At 38.1% G+C, this 23,977-nt stretch overlaps 2 protein-coding genes and 1 pseudogene across 2 annotated transcripts; all 3 read right to left on the reverse strand.

The window, feature by feature from the left end:
* Positions 1-878: 878 nt before the first annotated feature.
* On the reverse strand, positions 879-4,561 carry LOC139191660 (pentatricopeptide repeat-containing protein At4g14820-like; annotated as a pseudogene).
* Positions 4,195-10,206, reverse strand: LOC103418514 (glucosamine inositolphosphorylceramide transferase 1-like). The gene is made up of 4 exons (XM_070817750.1): positions 9,521-10,206; positions 9,041-9,163; positions 6,768-6,935; positions 4,195-6,505 (listed from the first exon to the last, which is right to left on the reverse strand). Exons 1-4 carry the CDS (start codon positions 9,854-9,856, stop codon positions 4,823-4,825), a joined length of 2,310 nt encoding a protein of 769 aa, XP_070673851.1. The 5' UTR covers positions 9,857-10,206; the 3' UTR covers positions 4,195-4,822.
* Positions 10,207-17,694: 7,488 nt separating this feature from the next.
* Positions 17,695-23,719, reverse strand: LOC103410057 (glucosamine inositolphosphorylceramide transferase 1). The gene is made up of 4 exons (XM_017325571.3): positions 23,052-23,719; positions 22,573-22,695; positions 19,819-19,986; positions 17,695-19,554 (listed from the first exon to the last, which is right to left on the reverse strand). Exons 1-4 carry the CDS (start codon positions 23,385-23,387, stop codon positions 17,872-17,874), a joined length of 2,310 nt encoding a protein of 769 aa, XP_017181060.2. The 5' UTR covers positions 23,388-23,719; the 3' UTR covers positions 17,695-17,871.
* Positions 23,720-23,977: the final 258 nt, after the last annotated feature.

Raw genomic sequence — 23,977 nt, forward strand, 5'->3', positions numbered from 1 at the left:
AGGGTAATGTTAAGAAGATCAAATTTTTTAAAACTAAATTGTAAACCAAATGATATGTCGCCAATAAGAAACAAGCACGTTAATCGACACTTAATTAATAATTCAATCATCTACAACCACATCATTTAGTTTGTAAATTTGTTTTAAAAATTTTGGTCTCCCTAACATTACTCATGTCAAAATTTCCTACCGTGAGGGTACTAAATTTTGGCAACTCGGATATGCATGCACGTCATCCAACTCTATAAACTCAATGAAATTGGGCCCCCTTCTTGCCTGTGGAAAACTTGGGCTGGTGAACGTTCGTTAGGAGCGAATTTGGGAGGGCCGGAATCACTTATGGGGATAAACACCTTTCGTGTGCTTTACCCCACTCCCAAACGGGTCCTTATTCAACTATGTTTGTGTCTATGATTGTTTTGTGCATTACTTTGCCAGATTTTGTTACAAGGAAGCGGCAATTTTTCATTGAGATATATAAGATTGGAGGTGATTTTCATTCTCCCGTTTTAGCTTTTCACACACATCTCTGTATATTTTGTCATCGTATTGAATAAATCAAACAGAATTTTTGACAAAAAAAATAAAAAATTCAAACGAAATCAACAGACTAAATCGAGGCATATACGAAGCTGAAAATGGTGGGCGTTTGTCATTTCCTTCTATATTGAAATCAATTCCCGTTACCATAAATTCATTAAACTTTGATATTCCACATATAGCTTTCAACTAAGTTCCAGTGTTCCTTAGCTATGGATACCACAAGGACTTGGAAGCAATATCTTAAGCACTAGATGGATGGTATTGTTATGTGTTTGATGCTTTAACCCCCTATTGCAAAATTTGGAAAACTTGGATGTTGAGAAGAGTGCTTTCTTTTTTTCACAAACAATTTTGTGAGGATTATGAAGTATAGTTGATAGTTTACAAGATGAATCTTTACATGAATTACTCAGTAGGTTTACATGAATTACCTCGCAGAAGATGCAATAGCTCCTGAAAAGCCCATGATTTTGAACCACGGGACCAAATTGATCATGCCATCCGCAATGTGCCAAACTGCGAACACTTGTTCTTCTCAGTTATGGCCCGATCATCAAAAGAATGCGGTTCAGTGTGCCAAAAGCTCGTGGTTCTTTACGTGGCTCATAATCTCTTCCCGCAATTTGTAGATGCCTTTGCTTCTTTTATGTGATTTGTCACCCTCTTTGAATTCATGAACAATACCATCTGTTTGGGATAAAATCTGAACTTTGGGCCAGAGAGAAAGTCGGCCCAAACCCAAGGCCCAGAGGAAAACTTAGGAGGCAGGAAAGAGGCTTTCGGCTGGGCACAAGTTACAAAGGCCACCTGCTTACCTGCTCAAAGACCACAGGGGGTAGGCTATTCAGTCACTACACAGCCCAATAAAGTACTTTATTGGTGGCATTCATGTAAAAAAGTTAGTGAGTCATCACCAAACCGCATTCGGGCACCGCTATTGCTACAGGAACCCAAGCTGAAGTCGTCTATAAAAGGAGGAAGAGAAGACAGAATTAGAGACACTCAAACAAACAAACAAAAGCCAAAACTCTGCTCAAGCCAGATTTGCCTTCAACGAAGCTGTAGTCAGCACAAGCCTTCATCCCATTCGGGATAAACCTTCCCAAACCCCTGTAATAGCTCTGCTACCTTGTTCATGGTGGTATCGATTCATTTTGTATCCTCTTCTCCCCCGTCAACCCCTCTAAAAGCTTTCAGACCTCTGACAGAGCCACAAAGATAGATTTTGTAAGAAGTTCAGCCTTGGCCGATAAGGTTCAAACTTACCCGACTATCTTTGCTCTGTCTTTGTCTTTTCTTTCTTTTAAAAGCACAATAACATGTTATATATTCCCAATTATATACAAGTTATTTCTAGCAAAGTCATAATGAAAATGAGTCTTCAGCACTTGAATCCGATCTGAATCGCGTCAGAGTTCAAATCAGATCTAAGTCTTAAGCCCGGCGGGCATGTAATTTAAAGATCAGTTTAAAAGTCCTTGGCCTCAAGGCATAAAAAAGAACTCTATGTGGACTCAACCCATCCACGACAATCCTTGATAAGCGAGAAGTCCGAAGTTACTTGGGGCGCAAGTAATCAATCTATTTCTCCGTTTTGTTGCTATTATATCTTGATTCGTAGAAAAGGCTTAAGCATGGAGTGAATTCTGATAGAAAGCCTCAAGGCCTACACCTAAGGCCCCACGAAGGCATCTATTTAGCTTCATTTCATGTTGCGGTCTAGTTGGTCCGAGTATAAGGATTAACTCTGATGGGAAGCCTCAAGGCCTATACCTAAGGCCCTACAAAGGCACTCATTTGGGTTCGTCCTACCTCTTGGATTCAGATAATCAAAGGTATAATAGTGATAAGACTCTGGCAACCATAAAAGACCAAATATGATACATCCAAGCGCTGGTTTAGTTTGACAGGAAGCCTCAAGGCCTATACCTAAGGCCCCACAAAGGCACCTGTTATATCTAACTTGGTTTCTCGGGCGTATACATATTCAATCAAAGCTTAACACCCATTCAACATCTGCCATACTGAAGATGGCAGTGGCACGCCTGAGCACGACAAAGTTAATCTTGATTGTGAGCCTTAAGGCCTACACCTAAGGCCCCACAAAGGCACCTTTTCAAATTAACTATGTCCTTCTCTTTCAGAACTGCCCGACGAGCCTTGCCCGAAGTGTGTCTTGCCCGACCAAGATCTGCCCGACAAAGGCTTGCCCGAGCGAGCCCGAGAAGAAAGCAGAAGTACGACAGATACCCTCAACCGACGCCATTCTCCCAGGGGAGCTGTGTGCTCGTCCGCCAGGAGATTCCTGCGACGAACACCATCAAGCTCGATTGAACTACACCCGGGAGTTTTCTTCACGTTCTTTCCCTTCATCGCCTATCTCAACTTCACTGCATCCCTCCATCTATTTGCGGAGGAATGAATATTTGACATGAGCACATATGCGCCATCTCTCTCGGGCTCTACCTTCAGTAGTTCCTTCATCACACTTTCAGCAAGCTCTACTTTTCCATGGATCCTACAGGCCCCAAAAGGGCGCCCCAAACAAAGGCATCAGGCTCAGTTGGCATGTTTTCAACAAACTCCTCTGCCTCGTTCATTAACCCGGCACGGCCTAATAGGTCAACTGTGCAGCCATAATGCTCCGTCTGAGGTCTGAGCTTGTACACACTTGACATCTCCCTAAAATACCTCTGCTCCTCTGCGACAAGTCCTCCATGACTACATGCTGCAAGGACTCCAATATATGTCACCTCATCTGGTTCAAGACACCTTTTTTGCATCTCTCGGAACACGTCCAACGCCTCCTTAAATTTCCCTTGATGTGCCAAACCCGATATCATCGAATTCCACAAAACCACATTTCTCACAGGCATCGCATTGAAAACTTTACTTGCAAAGTCGGCATCCCCACACTTCAAGTACCTATCGACCAACGCATTGCCTATAAAAACATCTCAGCATACCCCATTTTCATAAATGCATCCACTGATCTTCCTACTTAAGCTCAAGTCTCCCAGTTTAGAGCAAGCAGAGAGAACGATGACTGACATCGTCTCATCTGCCCTTGTTTCAGCATCACACATATCGAAAAACACTTCAACGTCTTCTCTTGGAAACCCCATTTTAACATAACCTTGAGCAAGCGTAGTCCACGAAACCAAGTCTCTCTGAGGACTTTCATCAAACACCATGCGGACCCATTTCATAACCCCACAAACATCATAACCCCTCATAAGAGTGTTATCACGTACGCATTGCACAAAACTAGCCCGGTCTTGATAGCGCAGGTGTGAATCTGCTACCCCTCTCTCAGTGCACGCGACTGAGCGCATACATTGAATACGGAGGGGTATATAATTTTACGGATTTGGTATATTGGCGTCCAAAGAGCAAATATACCCATCAATTGGTGATAGTACTAAGTACTATATACATCGTTCCACTAAGATAAATATTTTACTTTCCATTAAATTGTCCATGGAAGAGTTTTGGACCAACAAAACATTCAGTTTCATTCATGATTTGGTCGGACGGTTTCATTTATATTTCGCAACTATAGATTCACAACCATGGTAGATCAATGCCATTTATAAAAAGACAATAATGCCCTTTTTGGGCAAAAACCATAAAAGTTAGCATAGTTGAGAATTTTCATGCGACGGGAATGACAATGTGATGGTATTTCAAGTCAATTACAAACGTTGTATCCAAAAATTAACTTGAAATACATTTACAACGGTTGAGTTTCTCTCCTATCTTACACAACGTACACAATTATAGTAACCATATAATACAATCAAGCACCATTATACAATTTCCTTTGATGCTACATATCCTCCACCCAAATTTGTACACACTACTTATCCGATTAAACACAAAGCAGTTCACCCTTTTCATGATTCATTCCGGCAATGTGCAATCAAAGTACTTGGCAAAACATCATCTCTCAAACTAGTTTTACCCACATGTAACGCAGTAACGTCACAATGCAAACTTTTCCCCGCGGAGAGGCCATGGGACGTCCAAAATCAAGACGATAAACACACATACTATATCAATTTCTAGCAAGACATCAGAAAAACACAAAAACAATGCACATCTTACTAATCAAAATTCAAATCTATTGATAACTAAATTCCCCGACAAGACATTCACAGGGGAGGGGGAGGGGGAGGGGAAGGAGCATAAAAAGGGAATTACTAAAAGTTTACTAAACGATGAGACAAGGATTAACAAATTCAGGAGTTGTAAGCGACTAGCTACCATACCTCCCTCGCTATACGTCCCAACCATCCTTCCGCCCATTGAATTTCCACTTGCGCCTGGCCAAACTTCCGTACATCTCAGAAAATTTCAGGAGGCAGTTGCTCCTTATATGGTAGTGAACTTTGGTATTTCGGCTTATTGCAGCACCAGATAATTTTGATGTATCTATTGCCCATGCTGGCCTCACATACTCCACATTCTTGGATTCACTAGCATTTGCATACAAGTAATTCAGCAGCACGTCCTCGCAGTTGAAATATTTGTCCACCAATTCCCTTGCTTGGCTAGCTTCTTTTCCCCAATACCTCTTGAAAGCTACTTGACCATCGATGAAAGCTGCCCCCGTGAGAATCATGTTATATCCTTTATGGGTCCGGGCATATTTCTCACCTCGATACTTCAACGGGCTCCCATCAATTAATCGGGGGTAGAAACCCACAATACGGTCTGGGTGTTGACGCCATATTCTGAATCCCCGCTCAACATCATTGCAAGTCATCATAATGTCGTCATCAAGCTCCAGAACTGCTCGGGTCTTTATCAAAGAATCCAACTTGAACCGATTATTCAGTGAGTTTTGTTTCTCTAATCTGATCCTAACTGGCACTGTGGAGTCAAAATCTCTAACTTTAGGTGGTATTCCTTTGTTCCACACCACAACAATTTCTCGCACCGAGGAACATCTGGAATAATGTTTAACATACATTTTCAAATTCCAGAGACGAGCATCATAGGTCATTGTTAATAAGGTGAACTGCGAGTAGTGACCTTTCCATTGGTAAGCTTCTTCTGCACCGCTACCACCATAGATACATTTAACCCCTGTGCACATAGCCGCAACTCCAAATGCCAAAATTATAGCAAGAACCAGTCTTCCAGCACAGGTACTAGGTTTAATCCTACCTCTGAGGAATGAAACTCCTCTGTTCAAGCGGCTGCAAAACCGTCTCACTTTGGCTGAAAACAAATGTGACCCTTCCCAGGCCAAGAACGCATCACTCCGCTTCCCGGAGTTGTGAGTGTACCAATTGAGAGGAATCATGCACTTCACAGCTCCAAGTAGTACACCCAGCAATATAATGAGTACAGCAACAACGGCAACTGAAGCACTACCAAAAATAAACCTCCGAACTGAATCCCCAGATGGTACCCGGTCTCCATCCATCACTCCAACCCACTCACCAGTATTTATTTGCTGCACATCTAGATGATGATGGCGAGCACCATTCCATGCATTGCGACCCTTACTTGGCTCCATCAAGCCCAAGGGAACTTCAACTTCTTTGTAATCATCTTTGGTAAGAACTTCCACCTTAAAGGTGCGCACTCTTCTCCCATATGTTTCACCACAGTCTTGACCAACACGATAAAGATTTCCGTTGTAGAAAAATGGTCTGCCTCCATTTCGAGCCCCAAAGCTCTTGTCGCCATTATATATAGGATTCTTCTTGTGTGGTTTCCAAGGACCAAGAGGGGAGCTGCTATACCAGATTTCCAATTGTCCATTCTTTGTGGTGACAAATCCAGTGTTATCTGAACTAAACAACCAATACGCTCCATTATAATTGATTATGAAAGAATCAACAAGAGGCTTTTTCATGATCACTTTCTCCAGAGTCCATTGCAATGGAAAATTGAGTGCTCGGTACAGACGAAGTTCCCCTTTCATACTACTCTCAGGCATCATATATATCTGTAAGAAACAATAAGAAAGAAGTTATACAACAGATATCAAATTTACCCCAGAAAATTAGGTGATAGGTGCTTTTTTTTTTCTGCAGGCGATAGGTTTTTTTTTTTTTTTCCTGCAATCAATGTGTTCCGTTAAGCTGCAACTTGGCCAAGATGTGTCGAACAATTGTTTAGAAATAATTTGTTACAGTTATTTACTTTCATTCACGCTGGTGATGGGATCTATTGGGCCAGTGTGGACGTAAAAAGAAATGCATTCTTACTTGGCCAAGGTAGTTAAAGACATATGGGTAAGAGAGATGCCACTCTTCATCCAAGGCAGTGCCCAATTGCTGCCATGTTGCTCCCTTATCAATACTTTTTGAGACTCCAATATCCCCTTGCAAAGTGATTGAATTTTTGGTTTCGTAGAACAGGTAAAAAGTATCTCCCTGAAACAAGAAGCAGAGATGTTGAGTAGAATGAACCAAGTAATTCTAAAAACACTGCTAACAGTCCCAAAAGGTCCATGAGCTGGGAGAATCATAGTACAGCTGAATTTAAAAAATAAATGGTCGTACCCAGTACACAAGGCTCCCGCTTTACGCAGGGTCTGGGAGAGGTGAATGTCGGCTAGCCTTACCCCCATTTATGGAGAGGCTGCTCCCAAGTCTCGAACCCGAGACCTACCGCTCATGGGCGAAGGCACTTGCCATCGCACCAGTGCGACCTCTTAAATTTAAAAAATATAAAATATAAAATATAAGGGATCAAACACAAACTAATTACAATGACAAAATATACTTGACAACTTATATTGGCTGTCCCTTTCAGGGCAACTACATTCTAAGTAGACAACAATATCATGACAATTTTAGTAAGTGGTGGTCCCGGGCAAAGCACTGTCGGAATACAAACAGGGTCTTATATTTGTCAAGTTACTGGAATACCTATATCCAATATGATCAGCACCCAGTAAAGTCAGGTGATACCAATATCAAAACAATCTATTAATAAAATGACAAAAGGCAAGTCTTTTTCGCCACAAGAACGATACAGCGAAGAAAAGGAACCCCATGTTAGCAAGAAAGAGGGACTCTCTCGCTACCATTTGGATCCATTTCAAAATCATGTTTTGCTAGAGAAAGAGGAATCAACCAAACACACCCATGAACAACCACATCAACCACACCATCATGCACTTAATGTCCACCACATACCTCTCCTTACTACAAATTGGCTACATGACACCCACAGATTGATCACAGAGATGACAAAGAATATCGGTGCTTTCAGAAGATTGAATCTGACAAGAATTATCATTCTGCATCAAGTGTGTATGAGTTAGGAAGACAAATGTTAACCTAACACTAGCTAGCATCCAACAATGGGGCGTTTGACCAAAAGCAGTAGTATGTTCAATAAAATAGCAACTCAAGACAAGGATACATTCTCAAAATCTCTATTTCTCAATTTTTTCATGTTATAGCATTCTACACAAAAGGCGTAATCAGAGAAGTATCAGTTTCCCAAAAAATCATTACCATATAGGATAAACTTCCAAGGCTCCTCCTATCATAAGGGCCACAAAAACTTAAGGTCATCATTAGGCTTTTGAAGCAAATAGGATAAACTTCAAACACAAAACACAGAAACTTCTAGTATAGAGAATAACTACAGAAAATTTATGGCATCCATTATGGTTAATGTCTGAAGTGAAAATACTCATAAGAATTAGATTATTGTAAGGTAAACAAAATCAATTGAAAATGATAAGGCACTAGATCGAAACATTCACTAGTTCACCGTCATCATCATGTCCATGCTTTCCATATTCATATAAGTTACCTACTGAAGCATTAATACAGGATCATTTTCTCAACCAAGAACCAATAAAAATATTTTTCAATTACTATCAGCCACACAGTGTAATGCTCCAGAACTCCCTAATTCCATATTGACAAACAAAATTAGAAGGCCTACAATCAACTTTCATCAGAACAGTGAGGTAAGGCATAACTCAAAATAATCTGGATTGCCACTGTCACAATCATGGGCTTCAGAGATGTTAATGCAAAATACTCAAATGAATGCACAACCTAACAATTCAAACTCTATCAACATCACTAATGTCTTTACAAAACGATATCATCTGCTCGCTTAAACTTGTTATAACTGTTGCTACAAACAAGAGAAGAAAAAGTATTGTTGAAACCTTACAACTTAAGTGTACCAAATCCCGATTCCAGCCCTCTAAATCTGACCCAAGGAAAATTGATTATAATTTGTACCCTACCATATCCATTTAAGCTCTAAGCCTGAAATCATTTAATCTTCAAAGTTATATGAGAAACACTGCATAAATACACTGCAGTAACAATTCACTCAATGTGTAAAATATACAAGCTCATGAAATTTCGAGTTCTGGACAATATTGTACAGTAATTTGATCTTCGAATTCTGCATATCAGTCCCAAACTGAATTGACATGCAATCAATCATACATTAGAACTGTTAAAAAAAAAAAACTAAAATATTTGAAGGGCAGAGCTAATACCTGGACATAAAGGAAAGGATCAGCAACAAAATTACTTGGGAAACCAGCAACAGAAACAGAAGAACAAGTCACAACAGGATTCGCCACGGGCCAAGCTGCAGTTTTGTCCCTCCATACATCCATCTGCACCAAAATCCAACCCAGTTTCAAAATTCAAATCTCCAAAAATTCATAATTTAACAAATATTTGAAAAAAAACAAAAACAATATCCAAACACGTCAAAATCAAAAGAAGATCAATTCATCAAGGCCAATTCAAATCTCCAAAAATTCATTATTTAACAAATATTTAATACTCAGGAAAAACCCACACTTCCAGCAAGGCCAATTCATCCCAAACATGTCAAAATCAAAAGAAGACCAAATTGAAAATTCCAAGCCAAACCCACAGAACCCCAAAAGCAAACTAAAATTTAAAAATAAATATACAGAAAAATATACACACCCCATACAGTTAAAAAGAAAAAGAAGAAATCTTACAGCTTCAATGGGCTTGAGGGAAAAAGGAGAGTCTCCGAAGAAAATACCAAGAGACCATGAACCTTCATTGTCCTCCTGACACCCAAGCATGGAGGGAGAGGCCAACGCCGCCCGAGCATAATACGGCGGGAAGGCGAACCAGACATAAACCGTGGCGACTGATCCGAACAACACGAAGCACCCCAAGAAGAACACCAACCCCGACGACATTAGATACCTCCACCTGCACCTGCACTTCACGCTCATGTTGCAGCAGGTGCCGCCGCTACTACCCCCACCATTCGCACGACCACCACCCACAGCACCGCCGCCACCCGAGGCCGGACTCAAACCCATTTTTTCCCAGAACGACACCGGACGCGAACGCAGGATGGGGTGTCACCGCCGCAGGAAGAACGCCGTAACAACCGCCACCGGCATTTGGGTTTGATTAATTGTCTGATTAGTAAGCGCGTTTTTACGTGATGATTGGAATTTAGACGTCCTGGGTTTTGGAAAAATGAAAAAGGTGACGGGGCGGGACAGAGATTTACTTTCGAGAATTAAATTTTTTTTTCCAGAAATTTTTTGAGTTGGTGGTTTTATACAGAAAGCGTTTTAGAGGACGACAATGCGACAATGTTTTCCATGTTATGAGAGAACAAGAGTCTGTTTATATAGAGCGGTCCGCCGATCAAATCCTTATTAAATTACTGTACTACTACTGAGTGATCATCGTATAAAATCCCACTTTACTCTTTTAAATAAAATATATTACATGTTCGGGAATTTTTATTGATATTTTAAAAGCACTTTAAATTTTTTATAATTAAAGAAAAAAACATATATTTATAAAAAATTTAAAGTGATAATAACAATTGCTATTTGTTTTTGTTTTTTTAATTCTTGCAGCAAAACAAAAACGTCTTTTTTTTTTAATTATGTTGGTGTTTCCAAAACATACAGCTCTTTTGGAAGTTGGTTAAGCTCAAGTTTACAAGAAAACTTGTGTGGTGCTGGTGCTAATCTACCACTTGACAATGTTGAGTAACATTATCACGGCAGTCTTATCATGTTTTCTAATTTTATATCAAAATAACGTCAAAACTTGAAGCATAATTTTTGAAAAAAATATAAAACAAAATAAAAACTAAAATGGTAAACACAAATCACAACCCCTCTCTGGTTTCGGGTTCCATTGAAACTTCGAAGTTAAACAAGTTCGCGCTAGAGCAATCTCATAATGAGTAACCCACTGGAAAGTTTTAGTCTGAGTTATCAGAAACAAAACTGTGATGGCGTGATCAGGGCCCAAAACGAAAAATATCGTGTTAAATTGGAGGGTATCAGGCAGCTTATGTTATGGACCTATTGAATTGGAAGGTATCAGTCAATGAAAGGGAGTGGGATAAGTGGAGAGAAGGTTTTTATTAAGTGACCCTTCAAACATACTCATATCATTAAGATAATCAGTAAAAATTGAAAATTCATAATGCAATTCATGAATATAAGTGTCACAAATTAATGTAGTCTTTTCATTACAATTTTCATCAAAATTTATGTTAGTTTGATAATGTAACAAATATGTGAATCCACAAGTCTATTAAATATTTCCATATGGAAAGATTAAGAAGTTGAACAATCTTTCGAGACTTAATGATAAGAATCATTCTTTTTGTGTGTATTATGTTGCCATCGTTCTTTTGCCATATTTTTGTGGATATTGTGAAATACAATATTCTAGCTATAACATTTGATAATAGTGGTTCATAAATTTTGTTAGTACCACGACATATTCATATACTTGAAAAGATATGAGGTAAGGTATCGTTTGGTATGTGGGACGGGACGGAACGGAATGGGACGAGGCGTTCCGTCCCACATTTGGTGCGCTTAAAACGGGTGGAACACGCTGTTCCACAGGACGAGTTTTTGGTGAATTTTCGTTCCACCACACCCCCCTGGAACGACATGTTCCACATCCGTGGAACACAAAATTATAACATCTCTGTCTCCTTCTTCTTCCTCCTTGTTTCCATTCGAGGGCATCTTTACTCCTTCTCCGTTCCGTCCTGTCCTATCCCGTCCCGTCACGTCCCATTTTGTTCCGTCCCGTCCCGTTTGCATACCAAACGATACCTAACTGCATGATGGGATAAAACCCACAATTTAAATGAATTTCTGTTTCAAGAAAATTGCGGTACGCAAGCCTCGATCTTTTGTTACTCTGCTTAATTAATATTTCATCTTGTTGAGTCTCTGGAATATATTTATTCATATTTATTATTAGAATATTTATTTTATTGCGGATTGTTGACATATATCCAACAGAAAACCTATAAAAACATGTATTACGTTCACGGATGTCGGATATACTGGCAAGCTACAAACACCGTTCCGAGAATTCAAAGGGGCAATAGTATTATACAAAACAAAACTCTTAAGTCTGGTGTTTCAACAGTCCGATATTCTATGTTCTCTTAGAGTATAAGATATTCGAGTGTTTTAATTAAATTTTCGTTTAAAGATATAAAATTATAATTTAATGGTTAAAGCACGGGATATATATTTCAGAGCATCATTGAATTTTTGTAAAGAAATTAAGAAAGAATTAAACATAAGTAAGATGAGTTTGTTTTAGAGCCATTTTATCCGTTTTTCTCTTAATCGCACACGCAGCAGAGAGTTGGAAGCAAAGGATGTGTGGATGGTATAGGGACTTCTGTAACACGGCATGTGGTACATGACAATATATAGTATTTTGATGGCGACTAGGCAGTGCAATACAAACTTTTGTTCCGCAGGACCTTGCGCTATGGACCTATTGAATTGGAAGGTATCAGTCAGCTTACGTTATGGACCTATTGAATTGGAAGGTATCAGTCAATGAAAGGGAGTGGGATAAGTGGAGAGAAGGTTTTTATTAAGTGGCCCTTCAAACATACTCATACCATTAAGATAATCAGTAAAAATTGAAAATTCATAATGCAATTCATGAATATAAGTGTCACAAATTAATGTAAGCTGACTTAATAATATTTCATCTTGTTGAGTCTCTGGAATATATTTATTCATATTTATTATTAGAATATTTATTTTATTGCGGATTGTTGACATATATCCAACAGAAAACCTATAAAAACATGTATGATGTTCACGGATGTCGGATATACTGGCAAGCTACAAACACCGTTCCGAGAATTCAAAGGGGCAATAGTATTATACAGAACAAAACTCTTAAGTCTGATGTTTCAACAGTCCGATATTCTATGTTCTCTTAGAGTATAAGATATTCGAGTGTTTTAATTAAATTTTTGTTTAAAGATATAAAATTATAACATAATGGTTAAAGCACGGGATATATATTTCAGAGCATCATTGAATTTTTGTAAAGAAATTAAGAAAGAATTAAACATAAGTAAGATGAGTTTGTTTTAGAGCCATTTTATCCGTTTTTCTCTTAATCGCACACGCAGCAGAGAGTTGGAAGCAAAGGATGTGTGGATGGTATAGGGACTTCTGTAACACGGCATGTGGTACATGACAATATATAGTATTTTGATGGCGACTAGGCAGTGCAATACAAACTTTTGTTCCGCAGGACCTTGCGCTATGGACCTATTGAATTGGAAGGTATCAGTCAGCTTACGTTATGGACCTATTGAATTGGAAGGTATCAGTCAATGAAAGGGAGTGGGATAAGTGGAGAGAAGGTTTTTATTAAGTGGCCCTTCAAACATACTCATACCATTAAGATAATCAGTAAAAATTGAAAATTCATAATGCAATTCATGAATATAAGTGTCACAAATTAATGTAAGCTGACTTAATAATATTTCATCTTGTTGAGTCTCTGGAATATATTTATTCATATTTATTATTAGAATATTTATTTTATTGCGGATTGTTGACATATATCCAACAGAAAACCTATAAAAACATGTATGATGTTCACGGATGTCGGATATACTGGCAAGCTACAAACACCGTTCCGAGAATTCAAAGGGGCAATAGTATTATACAGAACAAAACTCTTAAGTCTGATGTTTCAACAGTCCGATATTCTATGTTCTCTTAGAGTATAAGATATTCGAGTGTTTTAATTAAATTTTTGTTTAAAGATATAAAATTATAACATAATGGTTAAAGCACGGGATATATATTTCAGAGCATCATTGAATTTTTGTAAAGAAATTAAGAAAGAATTAAACATAAGTAAGATGAGTTTGTTTTAGAGCCATTTTATCCGTTTTTCTCTTAATCGCACACGCAGCAGAGAGTTGGAAGCAAAGGATGTGTGGATGGTATAGGGACTTCTGTAACACGGCATGTGGTACATGACAATATATAGTATTTTGATGGCGACTAGGCAGTGCAATACAAACTTTTGTTCCGCAGGACCTTGCGCTATGGACCTATTGAATTGGAAGGTATCAGTCAGCTTACGTTATGGACCTATTGAATTGGAAGGTATCAGTCAATGAAAGGGAGTGGGATAAGTGGAGAGAAGGTTTTTATTAAGTGGCCCTTCAAACATACTCATACCATTAAGATAATCAGTAAAAATTGAAAATTCATAATGCAATTCATGAATATAAGTGTCACAAATTAATGTAAGCTGACTTAATAATATTTCATCTTGTTGAGTCTCTGGAATATATTTATTCATATTTATTATTAGAATATTTATTTTATTGCGGATTGTTGACATATATCCAACAGAAAACCTATAAAAACATGTATGACGTTCACGGATGTCGGATATACTGGCAAGCTACAAACACCGTTCCGAGAATTCAAAGGGGCAATAGTATTATACAGAACAAAACTCTTAAGTCTGGTGTTTCAACAGTCCGATATTCTATGTTCTCTTAGAGTATAAGATATTCAAGTGTTTTAATTAAATTTTCGTTTAAAGATATAAAATTATAATTTAATGGTTAAAGCACGGGATATATATTTCAGAGCATCATTGAATTTTTGTAAAGAAATTAAGAAAGAATTAAACATAAGTAAGATGAGTTTGTTTTAGAGCCATTTTATCCGTTTTTCTCTTAATCGCACACGCAGCAGAGAGTTGGAAGCAAAGGATGTGTGGATGGTATAGGGACTTCTGTAACACGGCATGTGGTACATGACAATATATAGTATTTTGATGGCGACTAGGCAGTGCAATACAAACTTTTGTTCCGCAGGACCTTGCGCTATGGACCTATTGAATTGGAAGGTATCAGTCAGCTTACGTTATGGACCTATTGAATTGGAAGGTATCAGTCAGCTTACGTTATGGACCTATTGAATTGGAAGGTATCAGTCAATGAAAGGGAGTGGGATAAGTGGAGAGAAGGTTTTTATTAAGTGGCCCTTCAAACATACTCATATCATTAAGATAATCAGTAAAAATTGAAAATTCATAATGCAATTCATGAATATAAGTGTCACAAATTAATGTAGTCTTTTCATTACAATTTTCATCAAAATTTATGTTAGTTTGATAATGTAACAAATATGTGAATCCACAAGTCTATTAAATATTTCCATATGGAAAGATTAAGAAGTTGAACAATCTTTCGAGACTTAATGATAAGAATCATTCTTTTTGTGTGTATTATGTTGCCATCGTTCTTTTGCCATATTTTTGTGGATATTGTGAAATACAATATTCTAGCTATAACATTTGATAATAGTGGTTCATAAATTTTTTTAGTACCACGACATATTCATATACTTGAAAAGATATGAGGTAAGGTATCGTTTGGTTTGTGGGACGGGATGGAACGGAATGGGACGAGGCGTTCTGTCCCACGTTTGGTGCGCCTAAAACGGGTGGAACACGCTGTTCCACAGGACGAGTTTTTGGTGAATTTTCGTTCCACCTCACCCCCCTGGAACGACATGTTCCACATCCGTGGAACACAAAATTATAACATCTCTGTCTCCTTCTTCTTCCTCCTTGTTTCCATTCGAGGGCATCTTTACTCCCTCTCCGTTCCGTCCTATCCTGTCCCGTCCCGTCACGTCCCATTTTGTTCCGTCCCATCCCGTTTGCATACCAAACGATACCTAACTGCATGATGGGATAAAACCCACAATTTAAATGAATTTCTGTTTCAAGAAAATTGCGGTACGCAAGCCTCGATCTTTTGTTACTCTGCTTAATTAATATTTCATCTTGTTGAGTCTCTGGAATATATTTATTCATATTTATTATTAGAATATTTATTTTATTGCGGATTGTTGACATATATCCAACAGAAAACCTATAAAAACATGTATGACGTTCACGGATGTCTGATATACTGGCAAGCTACAAACACCGTTCCGAGAATTCAAAGGGGCAATAGTATTATACAGAACAAAACTCTTAAGTCTGGTGTTTCAACAGTCCGATATTCTATGTTCTCTTAGAGTATAAGATATTCGAGTGTTTTAATTAAATTTTTGTTTAAAGATATAAAATTATAATTTAATGGTTAAAGCACGGGATATATATTTCAGAGCATCATTGAATTTTTGTAAAGAAATTAAGAAAGAATTAAACATAAGTAAGATGAGTTTGTTTTAGAGCCATTTTATCCGTTTTTCTCTTAATCGCACACGCAGCAGAGAGTTGGAAGCAAAGGATGTGTGGATGGTATAGGGACTTCTGTAACACGGCATGTGGTACATGACAATATATAGTATTTTGATGGCGACTAGGCAGTGCAATACAAACTTTTGTTCCGCAGGACCTTGCGCTATGGACCTATTGAATTGGAAGGTATCAGTCAGCTTACGTTATGAACCTATTGAATTGGAAGGTATCAGTCAATGAAAGGGAGTGGGATAAGTGGAGAGAATGTTTTTATTAAGTGGCCCTTCAAACATACTCATACCATTAAGATAATCAGTAAAAATTGAAAATTCATAATGCAATTCATGAATATAAGTGTCACAAATTAATGTAAGCTGACTTAATAATATTTCATCTTGTTGAGTCTCTGGAATATATTTATTCATATTTATTATTAGAATATTTATTTTATTGCGGATTGTTGACATATATCCAACAGAAAACCTATAAAAACATGTATGACGTTCACGGATGTCGGATATACTGGCAAGCTACAAACACCGTTCCGAGAATTCAAAGGGGCAATAGTATTATACAGAACAAAACTCTTAAATCTGGTGTTTCAACAGTCCGATATTCTATGTTCTCTTAGAGTATAAGATATTCGAGTGTTTTAATTAAATTTTCGTTTAAAGATATAAAATTATAATTTAATGGTTAAAGCACGGGATATATATTTCAGAGCATCATTGAATTTTTGTAAAGAAATTAAGAAAGAATTAAACATAAGTAAGATGAGTTTGTTTTAGAGCCATTTTATCCGTTTTTCTCTTAATCGCACACACAGCAGAGAGTTGGAAGCAAAGGATGTGTGAATACGGAGGGGTATATAATTTTACGGATTTGGTATATTGGCGTCCAAAGAGCAAATATACCCGTCAATTGGTGATAGTACTAAGTACTATATACATCGTTCCGCTAAGATAAATATTTTACTTTCCATTAAATTGTCCATGGAAGAGTTTTGGACCAACAAAACATTCAGTTTCATTCATGATTTGGTCGGACGGTTTCATTTATATTTCGCAACTATATCACAACCATGGTAGATCAATGCCATCTATAAAAAGACAATAATGCCCTTTTTAGGGCAAAAACTATAAAGGTCAGCATAGTTGAGAATTTTCATGCAACAGGAATGACACTGTGATGGTATTTCAAGTTAATTACAAACGTCGTATCCAAAAATCAACTTGAAATACATTCACAGTGGTTGAGTTTCTCTCCTATCTTACACAACGTACACAATTATAGTAATCAACCATATAACACAATCAAGCACCATTATACAATTTCCCTTGATGCTACATATCCTCCACCCAAATTTGTACACACTACTTATCCGATTAAACACAAAACAGTTCACCTTTTTCATGATTCATTCCGGCAATATGCAATCAAAGTACTTGGCAAAACATCATCTCTCAAACTAGTTCTACCCACATGTAAAGCAGTAACGTCACAATACAAACTTTTCCCCGCGGAGAGGCCATGGGACGTCCAAAATCAAGACGATAAACACACATACTATATCAATTTCTAGCAAGACATCAGTAAAACACAAAAACAATGCACATCTTACTAATCAAAATTCAAATCTATTGATAACTAAATTCCCCCACAAGAAATTCACAAGGGATGGGGAGGGGGAGGGGGAGGGGAAGGAGCATACAAGGGAATTACTAAAAGTTTACTAAAGGATGAGACAAGGATTAACAAATTCAGGAGTTGTAAGCGACTAGCTACTATACCTCCCTCACTATACGTCCCAACCATCCTTCCGCCCATTGAATTTCCACTTGCGCCTGGCCAAACTTCCGTACATCTCAGAAAATTTCAGGAGGCAGTTGCTCCTTATATGGTAGTGAACTTTGGTATTTCGGCTTATTGCAGCACCAGATAATTTTGATGTATCTATTGCCCATGCTGGCCTCACATACTCCACATTCTTGGATTCACTAGCATTTGCATACAAGTAATTCAGCAGCACGTCCTCGCAGTTGAAATATTTGTCCACCAATTCCCTTGCTTGGCTAGCTTCTTTTCCCCAATACCTCTTGAAAGCTACTTGACCATCGATGAAAGCTGCCCCCGTGAGAATCATGTTATATCCTTTATGGGTCCGGGCATATTTCTCACCTCGATACTTCAACGGGCTCCCATCAATTAATCGGGGGTAGAAACCCACAATACGGTCTGGGTGTTGACGCCATATTCTGAATCCCCGCTCAACATCATTGCAAGTCATCATAATGTCGTCATCAAGCTCCAGAACTGCTCGGGTCTTTATCAAAGAATCCAACTTGAAGCGATTATTCAGTGAGTTTTGTTTCTCTAATCTGATCCTAACTGGCACTGTGGAGTCAAAATCGCTAACTTTAGGTGGTATTCCTTTGTTCCACACCACAACAATTTCTCGCACCGAGGAACATCTGGAATAATGTTTAACATACATTTTCAAATTCCAGAGACGAGCATCATAGGTCATTGTTAATAAGGTGAACTGCGAGTAGTGACCTTTCCATTGGTAAGCTTCTTCTGCACCGCTACCACCATAGATATATTTAACCCCTGTGCACATAGCCGCAACTCCAAATGCCAAAATTATAGCAAGAACCAGTCTTCCAGCACAGGTACTAGGTTTAATCCTACCTCTGAGGAATGAAACTCCTCTGTTCAAGCGGCTGCAAAACCGTCTCACTTTGGCTGAAAACAAATGTGACCCTTCCCAGGCCAAGAACGCATCACTCCGCTTCCCAGAGTTGTGAGTGCACCAATTGAGAGGAATCATGCACTTCACAGCTCCAAGTAGTACACCCAGCAATATAATGAGTACAGCAACAACGGCAACTGAAGCACTACCAAAAATAAACCTCCGAACTGAATCCCCAGATGGTACCCGGTCTCCATCCATCACTCCAACCCACTCACCAGTATTTATTTGCTGCACATCTAGATGATGATGGCGAGCACCATTCCATGCATTGCGACCCTTACTTGGCTCCATCAAGCCCAAGGGAACTTCAACTTCTTTGTAATCATCTTTGGTAAGAACTTCCACCTTAAAGGTGCGCACTCTTCTCCCATATGTTTCACCACAGTCTTGACCAACACGATAAAGATTTCCGTTGTAGAAAAATGGTCTGCCTCCATTTCGAGCCCCAAAGCTCTTGTCGCCATTATATATAGGATTCTTCTTGTGTGGTTTCCAAGGACCAAGAGGGGAGCTGTTATACCAGATTTCCAATTGTCCATTCTTTGTGGTGCCAAATCCAGTGTTATCTGAACCAAACAACCAATACGCTCCATTATAATTGATTATGAAAGAATCAACAAGAGGCTTTTTCATGATCACTTTCTCCAGAGTCCATTGCAATGGAAAATTGAGTGCTCGGTACAGACGAAGTTCCCCTTTCATACTACTCTCAGGCATCATATATATCTGTAAGAAACAATAAGAAAGAAGTTATACAACAGATATCAAATTTACCCCAGAAAATTAGGTGATAGGTGCTTTTTTTTTTTCTGCAGGCGATAGGTTTTTTTTGTTTTTTTCCTGCAATCAATGTGTCCCGTTAAGCTGCAACTTGGCCAAGATGCGTCTAACAATTGTTTAGAAATAATTTGTTACAGTTATTTACTTTCATTCACGCCGGTGATGGGATCTATTGGGCCAGTGTGCACGTAAAAAGAAATGCATTCTTACTTGGCCAAGGTAGTTGAAGACATATGGGTAAGAGAGATGCCACTCTTCATCCAAGGCAGCGCCCAATTGCTGCCATGTTGCTCCCTTATCAATACTTTTTGAGACTCCAATATCCCCTTGCAAAGTGATTGAATTTTTGGTTTCGTAGAACAAGTAAAAAGTATCTCCCTGAAACGAGAAGCAGAGATGTTGAGTAGAATGAACCAAGTAATTCTAAAAACACTGCTAACAGTCCCAAAAGGTCCATGAGCTGGGAGAATCATAGTACAGCTGAATTTAAAAAATAAATAAATTAAAAAAACAGACACAACACTCTGGATTTTTGTAAACATCTTGGTCAGCATAATACCAGTTCTTGCCCAAAGGGAAAAAAATTGAAAATTGTTAAAACTCGTCAAATAACTTCTGATTTTTGTTCTGGAAGTAATTTTTCCCAGCTGGATGACGAGGGGAGGAGGGCCTGTCTTAAAAAATATATTTCTGTCCTTCATGGTGACAAACAATGAACCGAGTGCAATGGTGTTCTAGGATTCATATAGCCGACCCCACTTAGTGGGAAAAGGCTTTGTTGTTGTTGTGTATGGTGACAGACAATCACATCCTGGTCAAATTGAAAAGATGTAAAACAGCAGTAAATAAAATGGTAATTTTCCTTTTTATCAAAGCCAAACAATAAAAAAATTACCCTTTTTCGTCAAGGAAATCATTTTTATTGGAAGAATTTTCTACCAAAGCAAATGGATCCTTGACTTAAGTTTGAAAATATAAAATATAAGGGATCAAACACAAACTAATTACAATGACAAAATATACTTGACAACTTATATTGGCTGTCCCTTTCAGGGCAACTACATTCTAAGTAGACAACAATATCATGACAATTTTAGTAAGTGGTGGTCCCGGGCAAAGCACTGTCGGAATACAAACAGGGTCTTATATTTGTCAAGTTACTGGAATACCTATATCCAATATGATCAGCACCCAGTAAAGTCAGGTGATACCAATATCAAAACAATCTATTAATAAAATGACAAAAGGCAAGTCTTTTTCGCCACAAGAACAATACAGCGAAGAAAAGGAACCCCATGTTAGCAAGAAAGAGGGACTCTCTCGCTACCATTTGGATCCTTTTCAAAATCATGTTTTGCTAGAGAAAGAGGAATCAACCAAACACACCCATGAACAACCACATCCATCATGCACTTAATGTCCACCACATACCTCTCCTTACTACAAATTGGCTACATGACACCCACAGATTGAGCACAGAGATGACAAAGAATATCAGTGCTTTCAGAAGAATCTGACAACAATTATCATTCTGCATCAAGTGTGTATGAGTTAGGAAGACAAATGTTAACCTAACACTAGCTAGCATCCAACAATGGGGTGTTTTGACCAAAAGCAGTAGTATTCGCAATGTTCAATAAAATTGCAACCAGCTAGCAATTAGAAAAGGGGAGATACTTAATATATTCACAGAGACTTAGCACATGAAGATGATTCCAGCGGACAAGTAATAGAAGATCTTAAGTATTCAAGACAAGGATACATTCTCAAAATCTCTATTTCTCAATTTTTTTCATGTTATAGCATTGTACACAAAATGCGTAATCAGAGAAGTATCAGTTTCCCAAAAAATCATTACCATATAGCCACATAGTCATAGCATCTTGTGTTGTAATGTAAACTATTACCAATTTTCTGATGGTATATTTAAATCCAACACAAAGGAAACCTCCAAGGCTCCTATCATAAGGGCCACAAAAACTTAAGGTCATCATTAGGCTTTTGAAGCAAATCGGATAAACTTCAAACACAAAACACAGAAACTTCTAGTATAGAGAATAACTACAGAAAATTTATGGCATCCATTATGGTTAATGTCTGAAGTGAAAATACTCATAAGAATTAGATTATTGTAAGGTAAACAAAATCAATTGAAAATGATAAGGCACTAGATCGAAACATTCACTAGTTCACTGTCATCATCATGTCCATGCTTTCCAAATTTATATAAGTTACCTACTGAAGCATTAATACAGGTTCATTTTCTCAACCGAGAACCAATAAAAATATTTTTCAATTACTATCAGCCACACAGAGTGTAATGCTCCAGAACTCCCTAATTCCATATTGACAAACAAAATTAGAAGGCCTACAATCAACTTACGTCAGAACAGTGAGGTAAGGCATAACTCAAAATAATCTGGATTGCCTCTGTCACAATAATGGGCTTCAGAGATGTTAATGCAAAATACTCAAATGAATGCACAACCTAACAATTCAAACTCTATCTCCATCGCTAATGTCTTTACAAAACGATATCATATGCTCGCTTAAACTTGTTATCACTGTTGCTACAAACAAGAGAAGAAAAAGTATTGTTGAAACCTTACAACTTAAGTGTACCAAATCCCGATTCCAGCCCTCTAAATCTGACCCAAGGAAAATTGATTATAATTTGTACCCTACCATATCCATTTAAGCTCTAAGCCTGAAATCATTTAATCTTCAAAGTTATATGAGAAACACTGCATAAATACACTGCAGTAACAATTCACTCAATGTGTAAAATATACAAGCTCATGAAATTTCGAGTTCTGGACAATATTGTACAGTAATTTGATCTTCGAATTCTGCATATCAGTACCAAACTGAATTGACATGCAATCAATCATACATTAGAACTGTAAAAAAAATTAAAAAAATTAAAAAAATAAAACTAAAATATTTGAAGGGCAGAGCTAATACCTGGACATAAAGGAAAGGATCAGCAACAAAATTACTTGGGAAACCAGCATCAGAAATAGAAGAACAAGTCACAACAGGGTTCGCCACGGGCCAAGCTGCAGTTTTGTCCCTCCATACATCCATCTGCACCAAAATCCAACCCAGTTTCAAAATTCAAATCTCCAAAAATCTATAATTTAACAAATATTTAAAAAAAAACAAAAACAATATCCAAACCAACAAAATAAAATTAAGATAAAAGAGTTTGCTTGAAGAACTTTTCCTCCCAGAACTAAACAAAAATTAATAATTTAATACTCAGGAAAAACCCACACTTCCAGGAAGGCCAATTCATCCCAAACATGTCAAAATCAAAAGAAGACCAAATTGAAAATTCCAAGCCAAACCCACAGAACCCCAAAACCAAACTAAAATTAAAAAATAAAAATACAGAAAAATACACACCCCATACAGTTACAAAGAAAAAGAAGAAATCTTACAGCTTCAATGGGCTTGAGGGAAAAAGGAGAGTCTCCGAAGAAAATACCAAGAGACCATGAACCTTCATTGTCCTCCTGACACCCAAGCATGGAGGGAGAGGCCAACGCCGCCCGAGCATAATACGGCGGGAAGGCGAACCAGACATAAACCGTGGCGACTGATCCGAACAACACGAAGCACCCCAAGAAGAACACCAACCCCGACGACATCAGACACCTCCACCTGCACCTGCACTTGACGCTCATGTTGCAGCAGGGGCCGCCGCTACTACCCCCACCATTCGCACAACCACCACCCACAGCACCGCCGCCGCCCGAGGCCGGACTCAAACCCATTTTTTCCCAGAACCACACCGGACACGAAAGCAGGATGCGGTGTCACCGCCGCAGGAAGAACGCCGTAACAACCGCCACCGGCATTTGGGTTTGATTAATTGTCTGATTAGTAAGCGCGTTTTTACGTGATGATTGGAATTTAGACGTCCTGGGTTTTGGAAAAATGAAAAAGGTGACGGGGCGGGACAGAGATTTACTTTCGAGAATTAAATTTTTGTTTCCAGAAATTTTTTGAGTTGGTGGTTTTATACAGAAAGCGTTTTAGAGGACGACAATGCGACAATGTTTTCCATGTTATGAGAGAACAAGAGTCTGTTTATATAGAGCGGTCCGCCGATCAAATCCTTATTAAATTACTGTACTACTACTGAGTGATCATCGTATAAAATCCCACTTTACTCTTTTAAATAAAATATATTACATGTTCGGGAATTTTTATTGATATTTTAAAAGCACTTTAAATTTTTTATAATTAAAGAAAAAAACATATATTTATAAAAAATTTAAAGTGATAATAACAATTGCTATTTGTTTTTGTTTTTTTAATTCTTGCAGCAAAACAAAAACGTCTCTTTTTTTTTTTGTTATGT

The sequence above is a fragment of the Malus domestica genome, chromosome 02 (genome assembly GCF_042453785.1).
Source record: "Malus domestica chromosome 02, GDT2T_hap1".
NCBI classification, from domain to species: Eukaryota; Viridiplantae; Streptophyta; class Magnoliopsida; order Rosales; family Rosaceae; genus Malus; species Malus domestica.